The 13,028-nt window shown below is 43.9% G+C and overlaps 1 protein-coding gene across 5 annotated transcripts in view; it reads left to right on the top strand.

The window, feature by feature from the left end:
• TBC1D4 (TBC1 domain family member 4) overlaps nt 1-13,028 on the top strand; it is a 159,416-nt gene that overhangs the window by 125,199 nt on the left and 21,189 nt on the right. For all 5 annotated transcript variants that reach the window (XM_077812371.1, XM_077812364.1, XM_077812397.1 and 2 more), the window contains 2 exons: nt 10,108-10,268; nt 11,202-11,411. In XM_077812371.1, coding sequence (XP_077668497.1) covers nt 10,108-10,268; nt 11,202-11,411 — 371 coding nt within the window. The remainder of the gene's footprint in view (nt 1-10,107; nt 10,269-11,201; nt 11,412-13,028) is intronic.

The following is a 13,028-nucleotide window of genomic DNA, read 5'->3' as shown; positions in this document are numbered from 1 at the left end:
ACCAATCCCAACTAAATCATCCCAGCCAGGGCTTTGTCAAGCCTGACCTTAAAAACTTCTAAGGAAGGGGATTCCATCACCTCCCTAGGTAACGCATTCCAGTGTCTCACCACCCTCCTAGTGAAAAGGTTTTCCTAATATCCAACCTAAATCTCCCCCACTGCAACTTGAGACCATTACTCCTTGTCCTGTCATCTGCTATCACTGAGAATAGTCTAGATCCATCCTCTTTGGATCTACCTTTCAGGTAGTTAAAAGCAGCTATCAAATCCCCCCTCATTCTTCTCTTCCGCAGACTAAACAATCCCAGTTCCCTCACACTCTCCTCCATAAGTCATGTGTTCCAGACCCCTAATCATTTTTGTTGCCCTTCGCTGGACTCTCTCCAATTTCTCCACATCCTTCTTGTAGTGTGGGGCCCAAAACTGGACACAGTACTCCAGATGAGGCCTCACCAATGTCGAATAGGGGGGAACGATCACGTCCCTCAATTGGCTGGCAATGCCCCTACTTATACACCCCAAAATGCCATTGGCCTTCTTGGCAACAAGGGCACACTGTTGACTCATATCCTGCTTCTCGGCCACTGTCACCCCTAGGTCCTTCTCTGCAGAACTGCTGCCTAGCCATTCGGTCCCTAGTCTGTAGCGGTGCATGGGATTCTTCCATCCTAAGTGCAGGACTCTGCATTTGTCCTTGTTGAACCTCATCAGATTTCTTTTGGCCCAATCCTCCAATTTGTCTAGGGCCCTCTGTATCCTAGCCCTACCCTCCAGCGTATCTACCACTCCTCCCAGTTTAGTGTCATCTGCAAACTTGCTGAGGGCGCAATCCACACCATCCTGCAGATTATTAATGAAGATATTGAACAAAACCAGCCCCAGGACCGACTCTTGGGGCACTCCGCTAGATACCGGCTGCCAACTAGACATGGAGCCATTGATCATTACCCGTTGAGCCCGACAATCTAGCCAGCTTTCTACCCACCTTGTAGTGCATCCATCCAGCCCATACTTCTTTAACTTGCTGACAAGAATACTGTGGAAGATCGTGTCAAAAGCTTTGCTAAAGTCGAGGAATAACACATCCACTGCTTTCCCTTCACCCACAGAACCAGTTATCTCACCATAGAAGGCAATTAGATTAGTCAGGCATGATTTTCCCTTGGTGAATCCATGCTGACTGTTCCTGATCGCTTTCCTATCCTCTAAGTGCTTCAGAATTGATTCCTTGAGGACATGCTCCGTGATTTTTCCAGGGACTGAGGTGAGGCTGACCGGCCTGTAGTTCCCAGGATCCTCCTTCTTCCCTTTTTTAAAGATGGGCACTACATTAGCCTTTTTCCAGTCATCCGGGACTTCCCCGGATCGCCATGAGTTTTCAAAGATAATGGCCAATGGCTCTGCAATCACATCTGCCAACTCCTTTAGCACTCTTGGATGCAGTGCATCTGGCCGCATGGACTTGTGCACGTCCAGTTTTTCTAAATAGTCCCGAACTACTTCTTCCTTCACGGAGGGCTGGTCACCTCCTCCCCATGCTGTGCTGCCCAGTGCAGTAGTCTGGGAGCTGACCTTTTTCGTGAAGACAGAGGCAAAAAAAGCACTGAGTACATTAGCTTTTTCCAGATCCTCTGTCACTAGGTTGCCTCCCTCATTTAGTAAGGGGCCCACACTTTCCTTGGCTTTTTTCTTATTGCCAACATACCTGAAGAAACCCTTCTTGTTACTCTTAACATCCCTCGCTAGCTGCAACTCCAGGTGTGATTTAGCCTTCCTGATTTCACTCCTGCATGCCCGAGCAATATTTATATACTCATCCCTGGTCATTTGTCCAATCTTCCACTTCTTGTAAGCCTCTTTTTTGTGTTTAAGATCAGCAAGGATTTCATTGTTAAGCCAAGCTGGTCGCCTGCCATATTTACTATTCTTTCGACACATCGGGATGGTTTGTCCCTGTAACCTCAATACGGCTTCTTTAAAATACAGCCAGCTCTCCTGGACTCCTTTCCCCCTCGTGTTATTCTCCCAGGGGATCTTGCCCATCAGTTCCCGCAGGGAGTCAAAGTCTGCTTTTCTGAAGTCCAGGGTCCGTATTCTGCTGCTTTCCTTTCTTCCTTGTGTCAGGATCCTGAACTCGACCATCTCATGGTCACTGCCTCCCAGGTTCCCATCCACTTTTGCTTCCCCTACTAATTCTTCCCGGTTTGTGACATGCAACAAATCTTTTTTTTTTTCCCCCTCCCTGTGTCTTATGAAAAGTTTTTCTTCCTAACAGATGCTTATTAACTAAGCATAATCTGGAATTAGAACTACAGTGATCACCCTTAGTGTTTTTATGAGGAGGGATATTAGTAGAACCTGTATAAGCTTTCTAGCCTGTAGAAATGTTTGCCCAATGGTACCCTCCTGTGATAAAGCCTTGGAAGACTCCTTTGAATTTTCCCCTCAGGTAGACATTCAGTTTGCTGGATCAGAGGTAAGGATAGTGCTTCCCAACCCTGGTAGCTGCAAAGACCTGGTGCTTCAGTTCTCTGTGCTGGTGGCTGGCCTGTTGTTGCCCCCATAGCAGCAGAGTCTCTGGAGCCATACTGCCATCGGTAGGGCCCTACCAAATTCATGGTCCGTTTTGGTCAATTTCATGGTCATATTTCATGATTTCAGATGCTTAAATCTGAAATTTCAGGCCGTTGTAACTGTGGGGGTCCTGATGCAAAAGAGGTTTTTTTGGGGGAGGTTACAATGTTATTGTAGGGGGGTCATGGTACTGCCACCCTTACTTCTACACTGCTGCTGGCAGCAGCGCTGCCTTCAGAGCTGGGCGGCCAGAGAGCGGTGGCTGCTGGCCGGGATCCTAGCTCTGAAGGCAGTGCAGAAGTAAGGGTGGCATGGTATGGTATTGTCACTCTTACTTCTGCGCTACCGCCTTCAGAGCTGGGCACCCGGCCAACAGCCGTCGCTCTCCGGTCACCAACTCTGTAGGGAGCAACACAGAAGTAAGGGTGGCAATACTGCAACCTCCCCCATCCCCTCCATGACTCCCTTTTGGGCAGGACACCCAGTCTGAGAAACGCTGGTCTCCCCTGTGAAGTCTGTATAGTATAGGGTAAAAGTACACAAAAGACACATTTCACAGGGAAGACCAGACTTCACGGTCCGTGATGCATTTTTCACAGATGTGAATTTGGTAGGGCCCTACCCATTAGCATCTATATCCATGCCTGGATAACTTCTCCCTCTGAGGGGAGCTGGGAGTTAATGTTTGGCTGTCCACTGAGTTCAGAGTGGGGTGACTATAGTGCTATTGATCCTCTGACCTCCAGCATGCACCTGCCTTACCTAGGTACTAAAGTTTTGGGCTAGTACACATCTGAAGTAACTCCTCTGAAATTAGCTAATCTGGATTTTCATTAGTGTAACTGAGAGCAGAATGCAGCCCACTAGGCCTAGATACTGAGTTGAATGTTTTTAGCAATACCTAAGATAGTTGTATAGAAATCTATCACCATATACTTGAAAGTTTGGGAACATATGGTAGAGCTGGTATGACCATTTCTGCATCCATCTTGGCCAGCTTCTGGTTCCATCTGCTCATTTTAGTGGTGGAGCTTATAAATAACATTGATGTTTGTTTGAGGTGTGGGTTACTTACTTTTCCTGTTACCCTGTAATACATAGAATCATAGAATCATAGAATATCAGGGTTGGAAGGGACCTCAGGAGATCATCTAGTCCAACCCCCTGCTCAAAGCAGGACCAGTCCCCAATTAAATCATCCCAGCCAGGGCTTTGTCAAGCCTGACCTTAAAAACCTCTAAGGAAGGAGGTTCCACCACTGCCCTATGTAACCCATTCCAGTGCTTCACCACCCTCCTAGTGAAAAAGTAGGATGCACTACATGCATCCGACAAAGTGGGCATTCACCCACGAAAGCTTACGTTCCAATACATCTGTTAGTCTATAAGGTGCCACAGGACTCTGCCGCTTTTACAGATCCAGACTAACATGGCTACCGCTCTGAGACTTGTGACTGTATAGATCACTGTTGCAACCAGGGTCCAATGGTTGCACCAGATCTTGTACAGAGGAGGTCAAGTGGGGTGTCTATGGAAAGGTTGAAGTTTGCTGGTTATGATTATGTTGTCTGTGTGTATCATTTTTGTATCTGAAGTTGTGAATATTGGCTAGGTACTTCTATCTCAATGTGTTTGATTCTAAGTAGCATCAGTGAAGCATTTGGTCAGCTTCTTGAGAAAGGACTAGTCTCAGTAAGTGCCCAATCAAGAAACACTTAACTGACAATGGACTTTGGGAGACGCCAATCTACATCTAAGCTTTTATTCAAACTAACATGTAAACAATGGCATTGGCCTGCAAAAAGCTGGATCATTCACGGATATGTGACTCGCCCAGGTGGCCACAAACTCCATCTTGTTGCTGTGATTTTGCACAGGAGAACAAAGGAGTTTCTGCCCACAAGAGAAAGAATATAAAAGGCCCTGGAAACCCCTCCATTTTGTCTTCAGTTGACTCAAGAGATGGCCTCTCCACCCCCAAGAGATGTCTGAAAGAGACTGGAACAAAGGACAGTAAATACCGGGGTGTGAGTGATTGCTGGACCCAGACTAGGAAGGAGTCCAGTCTGTGAAAGAAGCTTATTGGAACATCTCTGTGGGTGAGATTTCATCTGTAATCAGTTTCTTACTGTACTAGGCTTAGACTTGCATGTTTTGTTTGCTTTTGCTTGGTAACTTACTTTGTTCAGTCTGTTATTATCTGGAACCACTTAAATCCTACTTTTTATACTTAATAAAAACATTTTTTGCTTATTAATTAACCCAGCGTAAGTAATCAATACTGGGGAAGCAAACAGCTGTGCATCTCTAGCAGTGTTATAGAGGGCGGACAATTTATGAGTTTACCCTGTATAAGATTTATACAGAGTAAAACAGATTTATTTGGGGTTTGGATCCCATTGGGAGCTGAGTGTCTGGGTGCTAGTGACACAAGCACTTCTTAAGCTGTTTTCAGTTAAGTCTGCAACTCTGGGGGCATGGTTCAGACCCTGGGTCTGTGTTGGAGCAGACTGCTGTGTCTAGCTCAACAAGGCAGGGTTCTGGGAGGCCCAAACTGGCTCAGAGGTAGTCCAAGCACATCAGGTGACAGTCCCAAGGGGGTTTCTGTGACCCAACCCGTCACACCGATCTCTACCTACCGCTTGCCATAAGAGCAATTATTTATGGATGATCCCTGCAAAAAAAAAAAAAAAAAACAAAAAAACAGAGTTTGCTGCTCTTGGGCTTCCCTATGCAGTTGAACTGACCACAAATCTTGTTCCATGGGCTGTGCTGGCACCATCAATGAAACTGGGCAGGGGGAGTGGTAGGAGAAAGCTAGACAATAGGCTGAATCCTGCAAGGCACTGAGTGTCCTCCACACCCATTGTCCCTATCCACGTAAAAGGTTCACAGTAGGCACAAAGCCATAAACACTAGTGCCAAAGGGGTTGCTGGGAGATAGGATCTGCAAACATACACAGATGCGAGAAGAGTTGCATTTCTAATTCTTCACTAACAAGTAGTTGAGATTACTGCCCTAGAGGCTGGAGAGTACAGCATGTGTGTGGTTTCTAGCATCTTTTCAAGATGCAACAGAATCAGTCATTAATACAGACAAAATATTTTCACACACAAATTCTCCACTTCCCCATGAAAATATCTGTGTTGGAATCTATCCCGTTAGAGAGCACTCTTTTCAGGGCAGTACTGCTTTGCCTTCTTTGTTTCAGTGTTCTCATGCAAACACTGCTGAGGGAGCTGATTCACCCTCAGACACAGTACCTTGTCCAGTTTCACCCGGAACTCACGTCCACATTCCAAGGGGGTGGTGAAAGTGTCCAGATCTTGGCCCCAGAACGCAAAGAACTTTTCAATGCGTAAGCTGCGAAGTGCGTAATAGCCAGCATTCCGGATCCCGTACTTCTGTCCCACGTTCATCAACTCATTGTACACATGCAGAGCATACTCTATAGGGATGTATCCTTACATACCTTTCAGATCAGACTTTAAATTTAGGTCCTCTTAGCTCAGAGAGGCAAACTATCAAAGTAGAATTTAAGAAATTCCAAGGCACTCTATTTTATGGTTTGTTTGTTTTTATTTTATTTAGAATATTTTTTCTGATAATCCCTCACACTTTTTTAAATAGCCATGTGTATCCCATTGTATGCTTCAGACTTATGCACACAGCTTGACACCAACTACCTCTACAATAGTCAATTGTTTTTGGAAAAGGAAATGAGGAACTAAGATAGTCATTCAAAATTACAGGGGAATTTTGGAAGATAATGCATAATTACCAACTTATCTTAAATGTCCAAGGATGTGAGACTTATTGTGTGAAGTACATAATGGTAGCCGTGTTTGTCTACAGAGAAACAACCAGTGAAGCACAAGTAACTCATCACATTGTACATACTGAAAGTCAGAAAGGTGCGATATTAAACCATAGACTAAAATGTGTGGTAGCTATCTCTCCACCTCTAATTTTTCTATACATATTAAATACTGAAAATAAAACACTGGTGTTTCACTTTTTTCTTCTCAGTCACTTGCCCCAGAATTGTATGTCCCCAAGCTGCATCCCCCTTCTGAGAGCTTGTGCTAGAATAATGGTTTTGGTTTTATTATTTGTACAAAGAATGATAAAAAGAAGAGGTTATGCTTCTTTTCTTGTTCTCAAGGTTACATTTTTGTAAGATTTGTAATGATTGAGCTTGATTTTCTAATGCATGATGCAAACATTTGAATAAATGTAAATAGTGGTTGTAGTTTGCATCCTTAGTAATCCCTCTGTACCAAATTAATTAATAGACCCAAATCCTAGTGCTTTACCTGCATGACTTGTCCCATTGACACTCTCATAAAGCGAGCAGATTTTGGCCCAAAATGAATTGTATCTTCTGCAGTTACATGTCATTATTTTCAGACTACACTTTTCATCACCTCATTTAGATTAGTATTCACATAACATTCTCTGTAGTTGTATATAATAGAAATAGTATTCCTTCTTTTATTATCCACAGAAAATGTGTAAGGCAACTATTGGGCCACAGAAAGATAAAAACTGGGATTTTTCAGTGTTATTTTGGTAGGATGTGGCACTAGCTAATCCAAAAGCCAATCCTAGCTTTTACAATGGATCATTGTTCAGCTTACGATATTCAATAGAAGAGTTTCCCAACTGGTGCTAAATCTCTGTTGAACCTGCAGTCCATGAATTGGCAGACAAAACAAAAAACAGGATAGATTGGGTACATACAGGCTTAATGTGGTCCTTCTGTTCAGATGATAAACCGCATAATCATTCTGTTTTAAAGTTCAGTAAACTGAAGTTTTCCAAAGACCAGAACTGGCTCTGATGAAGGTACATATGTGACCTTGATTCAGCATGTTGCTTAGGGCAACATAGCTAACATAACTGTAGCTTTTAATATGACATGGTCTAGCTCACTTGCATGCTTTCTCTTTTTTTACCAGTTGAGAGGTCAGAGATGCAAATTGTTGTAACATTCCGTTACAGACTTACTTCCTAAATACCATAGTGAGCACTTGTTGATCTGTCAGCCCTCCCTTTTCTATAGATCCAGGAGTCTGTAGCAGCAGTACCCATGGAGGATTAACAAAATTTATATAAGTACTGTAGGTCCTGGGGGCATGAAAAGTTCTGGTTCTTTTAGAACTTTCCTGCCAAAAGCTGCATCTATAGATGCATGTTCTGTAGTGTCCTGACAACCCGTTATGATAAAGTTGCAGCCTTGCAGTATTCCTCGTTTGACACTTTCAACCTGTCTTCCTGATGCATTGTCATCCCACTGGTTGAGCGTGCAGTGATAGTTACCTGTGACATTGCCCTGCTAGCTTTGTAAACCTCTAAAATACACCCTTTTAGTTTTATCTTAGTATTGAGGCTTTGGTGGTCGTCTTTCCCAGATGGCAGTGTGGGGTAAAGCACTGTAAAAGGACTGCAGACTTTCTGTAACTCAGAGTCCTATGCACGTGTTCTTTGAGAAACTCCAGTGAGTGCCACCCACCTCCTTTAGGGACGAATATCTCAGATTCTTATACATCACAGACCTGAGGTGCTGCAACTGAACCCTAACAGAGTACACGGTAATCCTCTGGCAAGCACAGGCAAATCTCTGGCATCCCCCTTTTAGAGGACTTCCATATAGTACAGAAACCCCATCACTTCTTTGAGATAAATGGTCCATTTTACCCCTTCTTCCTCTGCTGAATGTGTTCCAGCAGCCTATTCCAGGAGTGTAGTCATACCTCTGTGGTCAAGGGTTGTCTCAGGTCCATTTGGGGATGGCTGGTGCTATTTGTCCTTATCAGCTGCTACTGCAAGTGCTTTGTCCAAGCAGTATTCTGCCTAAATAATTAGGATTGGTAAAGATTTGTTTGACTTGTACATCTGCCTTCTGTAAATGAAGCTGTAGGTGTCTGCAGGCCAGTGTAACTGCCACATGCTGAGCCATGGAAGGAGTGCAGGGATGGATCAGTTGCAACAGAGTCAGCCAAGATTTTTTTTTTAAGAACAGAGCTGGATATAGTCACTGCCCTCATGGATTCAACCAGTGGTTTGTTTGGTTCAGTGTCCTGGGTAAAACTTTCAAATAATGAAACTCAACAGGACTTGAGTTCCTACTTGACTTAAGTGCTTTTGAAAATTTTACCCCTTGTCTCCAGCAATGGCCAGTGCCAGATGCTTTAGAGAGAGGTGTTTAAGCCCCATAGTGGACAATTATAACTACCTCACCTAAGTTCCTTCTAAGCTGTGCAGCTGCCTATTAAGTGCCACACAGGCGCTCAGGGCTGCAGCAGGGAGAGATGCCTCTCCCCAAGCCCCGGACCTGCTGCGACACCCCTCCCCCGGTCCTGATCCAGCTCAACCCTGGACTGGCTGGGGGATAGGCGCCTCCCCCTCATCCCCTGCCCAGATGCTGCTGTGGGGAGAGAGCTGGGGGGGGGGGGGGGGAGTCCTCTCTCTCTCTCTCTCTCCCCCCTGTAGCCCCAGGGAGCCCCACGGCACCCAAGCCCCTCATCCCTGGCCCCACTCCCAAAACACACACCCCCAGCTGGAGCCCTCACCACCTCTGCCCTAGCCCTGAGTCCCCTCCCACACCCCGCCACATGAATTTTGTTATCCCCTCCGTATTGGTGCACATATGTCACACATAACAAAATTCATTCCACACATGGGTGGGGAAAAATTAGAGGGAACGCTGTACCTCACAGGGGAAAGCTTCCTTCTAATCTCCTGCTCCACCTTGCTCTCTGCTGCCTCTTCCTCCATCAGTATTATCTGCTCAGCCAGCTTCCTGTGGTCCATTTCTACGTGCCAGTTGGGGGTGAGATCAGTCTCCTCTAGAGCAATGCTGACAGGATCTCTCTCCCCTGCTTTCCTGGCCTCTGCTCCTTCTGCTGGGAATGCTGGTACAGAATGCAGACTCCCCCTTTAGTGTGAGGCGGTGGGGGGCAAGGGGGGAGCACTCTCTAGTTGTCTCCTTGTTCCCTGTCACTGTCAGCCATCTCCTGAAGAGTGGGAAGAGGGAATGATTCATGAGGGGGTTGCTGAAGCCATAAGCACTTCCACCTTTGGGCTCATGAGCCTGCTTACTTTTAGTCTGTCCTGCCAATTAAATGAGTTGTTGGGTTTTGTGCTCAAGCGATGTCTTCGCCTCAATGTGTTGCATCAGATCCTCTTCAGGCTGAAAGGAAAACAAATTGCAGCCTTTTGAAGGCTGAATATTAGTTTATTTTGCTGCACTGGAATGTCTCTTAGTTTTTCAAATGGAATTTTGAAAAAAAGATAAGCTTTAATTCTGAACACTAGGCTAAGCACTCACTCTACCTGCTGTCTGGAGTGAATTTCGGAGCATCATTTGGCAATTGTGTTCAGGTTGTGGTCCGTGATCATGATCTGCTTTGCCTACCTAACACTGATCCAGCATATGCATGTGTGTTTCTGTGTACTAAATGAACCTTTATCAACTTGTTTTCAAGCTGATTTTTTTTGGTTGTGCTCTCTGCTTGTTTTCCTCCAGTGATGGGGAGGGAAGGAAAAGGACCTCGTCCGTCTGCAGCAACGAGTCTGTAAATGCCAGCGGGGTCACTCTTACCCCCCGCCGCATCTCCTGGCGGCAGCGAATCTTCCTGCGGGTTGCTTCACCCATGAACAAATCTCCCTCAACAATGCAGCATCAAGGTCGGTGGGCTTCAAAGAAAGCAGACTGTTCATATGCTATTGCTGGTTACTCCTGGAAAGAAAAGTAGATGTTTAACGAGAAGCAACTTAATGCAACATTGTAACGTACTTGCTGAACCAGATTTGGAAAATATCTCGTTGGTGTGACTTTGAGTCTTTGTTTTGAACTGGTGTTTCTAGCAGCAGAGGCAAACTAATTGCATGTTGCTATAGTTGTCATCAAGGGCAGAGAAACTGCAAGAACTGCCTTTAAGTGATCAAAATATCTGTCAGCAAATATTGCCACACCCTACTTACATAAGACACAAGAATATTTATTTTTTAAAAAGAGCATTTTGACAGTGTTGTGTCCCAAACAGAAAACAATCTGGATGTTAAGCACCCTTCCCTATTTTCTTTTTTAGTTCTAGATGTTAATCTACTGATCTCCTAAATGCACTAATGCATGAAATCGCTTCTAAAAATTCAAAATTCTGACTCGTTAATATGGCTTCGATATCACTCTTCACAGCTGTGGATCCACTACAGAAGTTCTCTCAGTTCAGCAGTTGTAGATGAACTGATAGATTTATTGCACAAATACTGTGTGTTAGCAGACAGAAAAACATGGCTTCTCTGCTAGGCGGAACATATAGCAAACTATGGCAGTTAACAAGCTTGACTGTAGAAAGAGGTAATAAGGATGCAGTGGGAGTGGTCAACTATTAAACTGCCCTTTGTAACTTGGAGTGAAGTTTGTGGAGGGGTTCTCAATATAGCCATTGACTTTAATGCTTCATTTAAAATGTTGTCTTCACTGTTAGAAACGTGTGGTTTTCGCTTCTAATCAGGTGCATTGTTGCTGAATGTGACAGTAGAAATTGCTGTCTTCACTGTGGCATGTATAGCCAATGTAATCTGGATTTCCAGTGATAGTTATGTGATTCTTTGCAGATGGGCTTGAGGGGAATGAATTGTTGCCACTGTCCCCTCTTGCTCCAGCCTTGGAGGAGGACCCTCTTTCTTTGATATTGCAAAATGAGGATGCCCCAGATAAGGCTGGCGGGAGGAAAAAATCGGAAGAGTTGCAGAGTCTGTGGAGAAAAGCTATCCATCAACAAATCCTACTGCTTCGAATGGAAAAAGAAAACCAGAAGCTGGAAGGTTAGCCACTCAGAGAAACAACTGGGCCTGGTTTTCAGAGGCCCAGACCACAAGCAGCTCCCATTTACTTCAACTGAAAATCAGGGCCAGTGCTGTTATAAGTTATGCAGTAGTTTCAGAAATAGAATTGGCGCAAGACTGAGTTTTACAATCTTAGAAACACTGCTGTTCCATGCAAAACTTGCAGTTTTTCCTTGGTTTAGTGATTAAAACACTTGAAAAGATTGGTCATATTAAAACATGACACAGCTGGCATATGAATTACTGTTCTGGTCTTTTCATGGCAAGAATTGTCAAAAAAAGGCATAGATGCGAAATCTTCCATGATTTAAACAGTCTCTTTTCATGAGGTGAAGGAAACATATAGCATATACTGCAGCACATTCTCCATCAAGTTCCCCTTCTTTATAAAAGTACATGCTTTATATGTCAGTTTTGCAATTTAAAAACATGCTTTCTGTCAGAATAAGATTCAGCATACTTGTGTATACTAAATATATACAAACCATTACAATACATATCCTGGGCAACCAGCTTCTGGAATACCAGACCACCATACAGGATTTATTCCTCTTTCATCTCAAAGCAAACTGGCATGAATACTTAAAACAGTGGTGGACTGGTCCCTTCATGCCTCATTTCAACAGGATAATGAATGATTTTCTATTGCACTGTCCAGATAGGTGTTATAAATCATAAAAACATATGGTGTTCCAACAAAATGTTTCTTGTATATTTTCCAGTCTTTCTTACTCTACCAGAGAAGTAATTAAGGTCCTAAATTTTCAAAAGCAATTAGTATTTTGCCTCAATATTTTGAGTGCCCAACTTAAAATACCCTAAAAGTGCTTCATTTTTCAGAAGACGAGTGCTCAGCACTTTATGAAAATCAGCGTCTAAAGTTGGACACACTCTCTCTCCCTCCCTCCTTCCCCCCCCCCCCATTTATCCACCTTTTGGCCAAGAGTCTTACCATTGTTATTCAGGATTCCTTCTACAAAAGGTAGTAGTCAACATCCTGGTCTAAATGTAAAACTTGTAGAAATCAAAACAGATTTAATTTACACTTAGTGCCTTTACGCCAAAGAAACTGCAAATGGTAATCTGCATATGTTGTCCTGTGAAGCCTTTAATTTTCCAGAGGCTGGCATTATGCTGCAGTGATTCTTTCAGCATAGATATCATTACCATCCTCATTTGTGAAAGTCTCATGCCCACCTTCCATTTCTTTAGTGCACCATATAAGCACCAGTCCATGCTAAGAATACTAGGGGAGAGGAAGGAAAAAATGGCAGAAGCCTTTCCATGTGCCTGCAAACGCATGCCCTTGAATACACTTCTTTAGCACATAGTGTGTTACCCTCCCAGTTTGCCTACTACTAGAAATACTAGAGGCCTGTTGGGGTTTGTAGGGAACATGGTTATTCCTTTAGATTCTTTGTACTGCTGCAAGGGCTGTTTGTATCTTGAAATCTCAAACCTTGCAGGTATTCCAGACACTTGAAACTAATCTGACCTCTGCAAGAACAAATGATAAAACAGCTAAAGAAATAAGTGGTTTATAGAGTAAAGAACATAAAGCTAATGCCTCTTTCTTAGTTAATGATTAACACTCAA

Source organism: Eretmochelys imbricata, chromosome 1 (genome assembly GCF_965152235.1).
Source record: "Eretmochelys imbricata isolate rEreImb1 chromosome 1, rEreImb1.hap1, whole genome shotgun sequence".
Classification (NCBI taxonomy): domain Eukaryota; kingdom Metazoa; phylum Chordata; order Testudines; family Cheloniidae; genus Eretmochelys; species Eretmochelys imbricata.
Note: the sequence above shows the minus strand (reverse complement) of the source record. Positions and strands in the feature narration are given on the sequence as shown.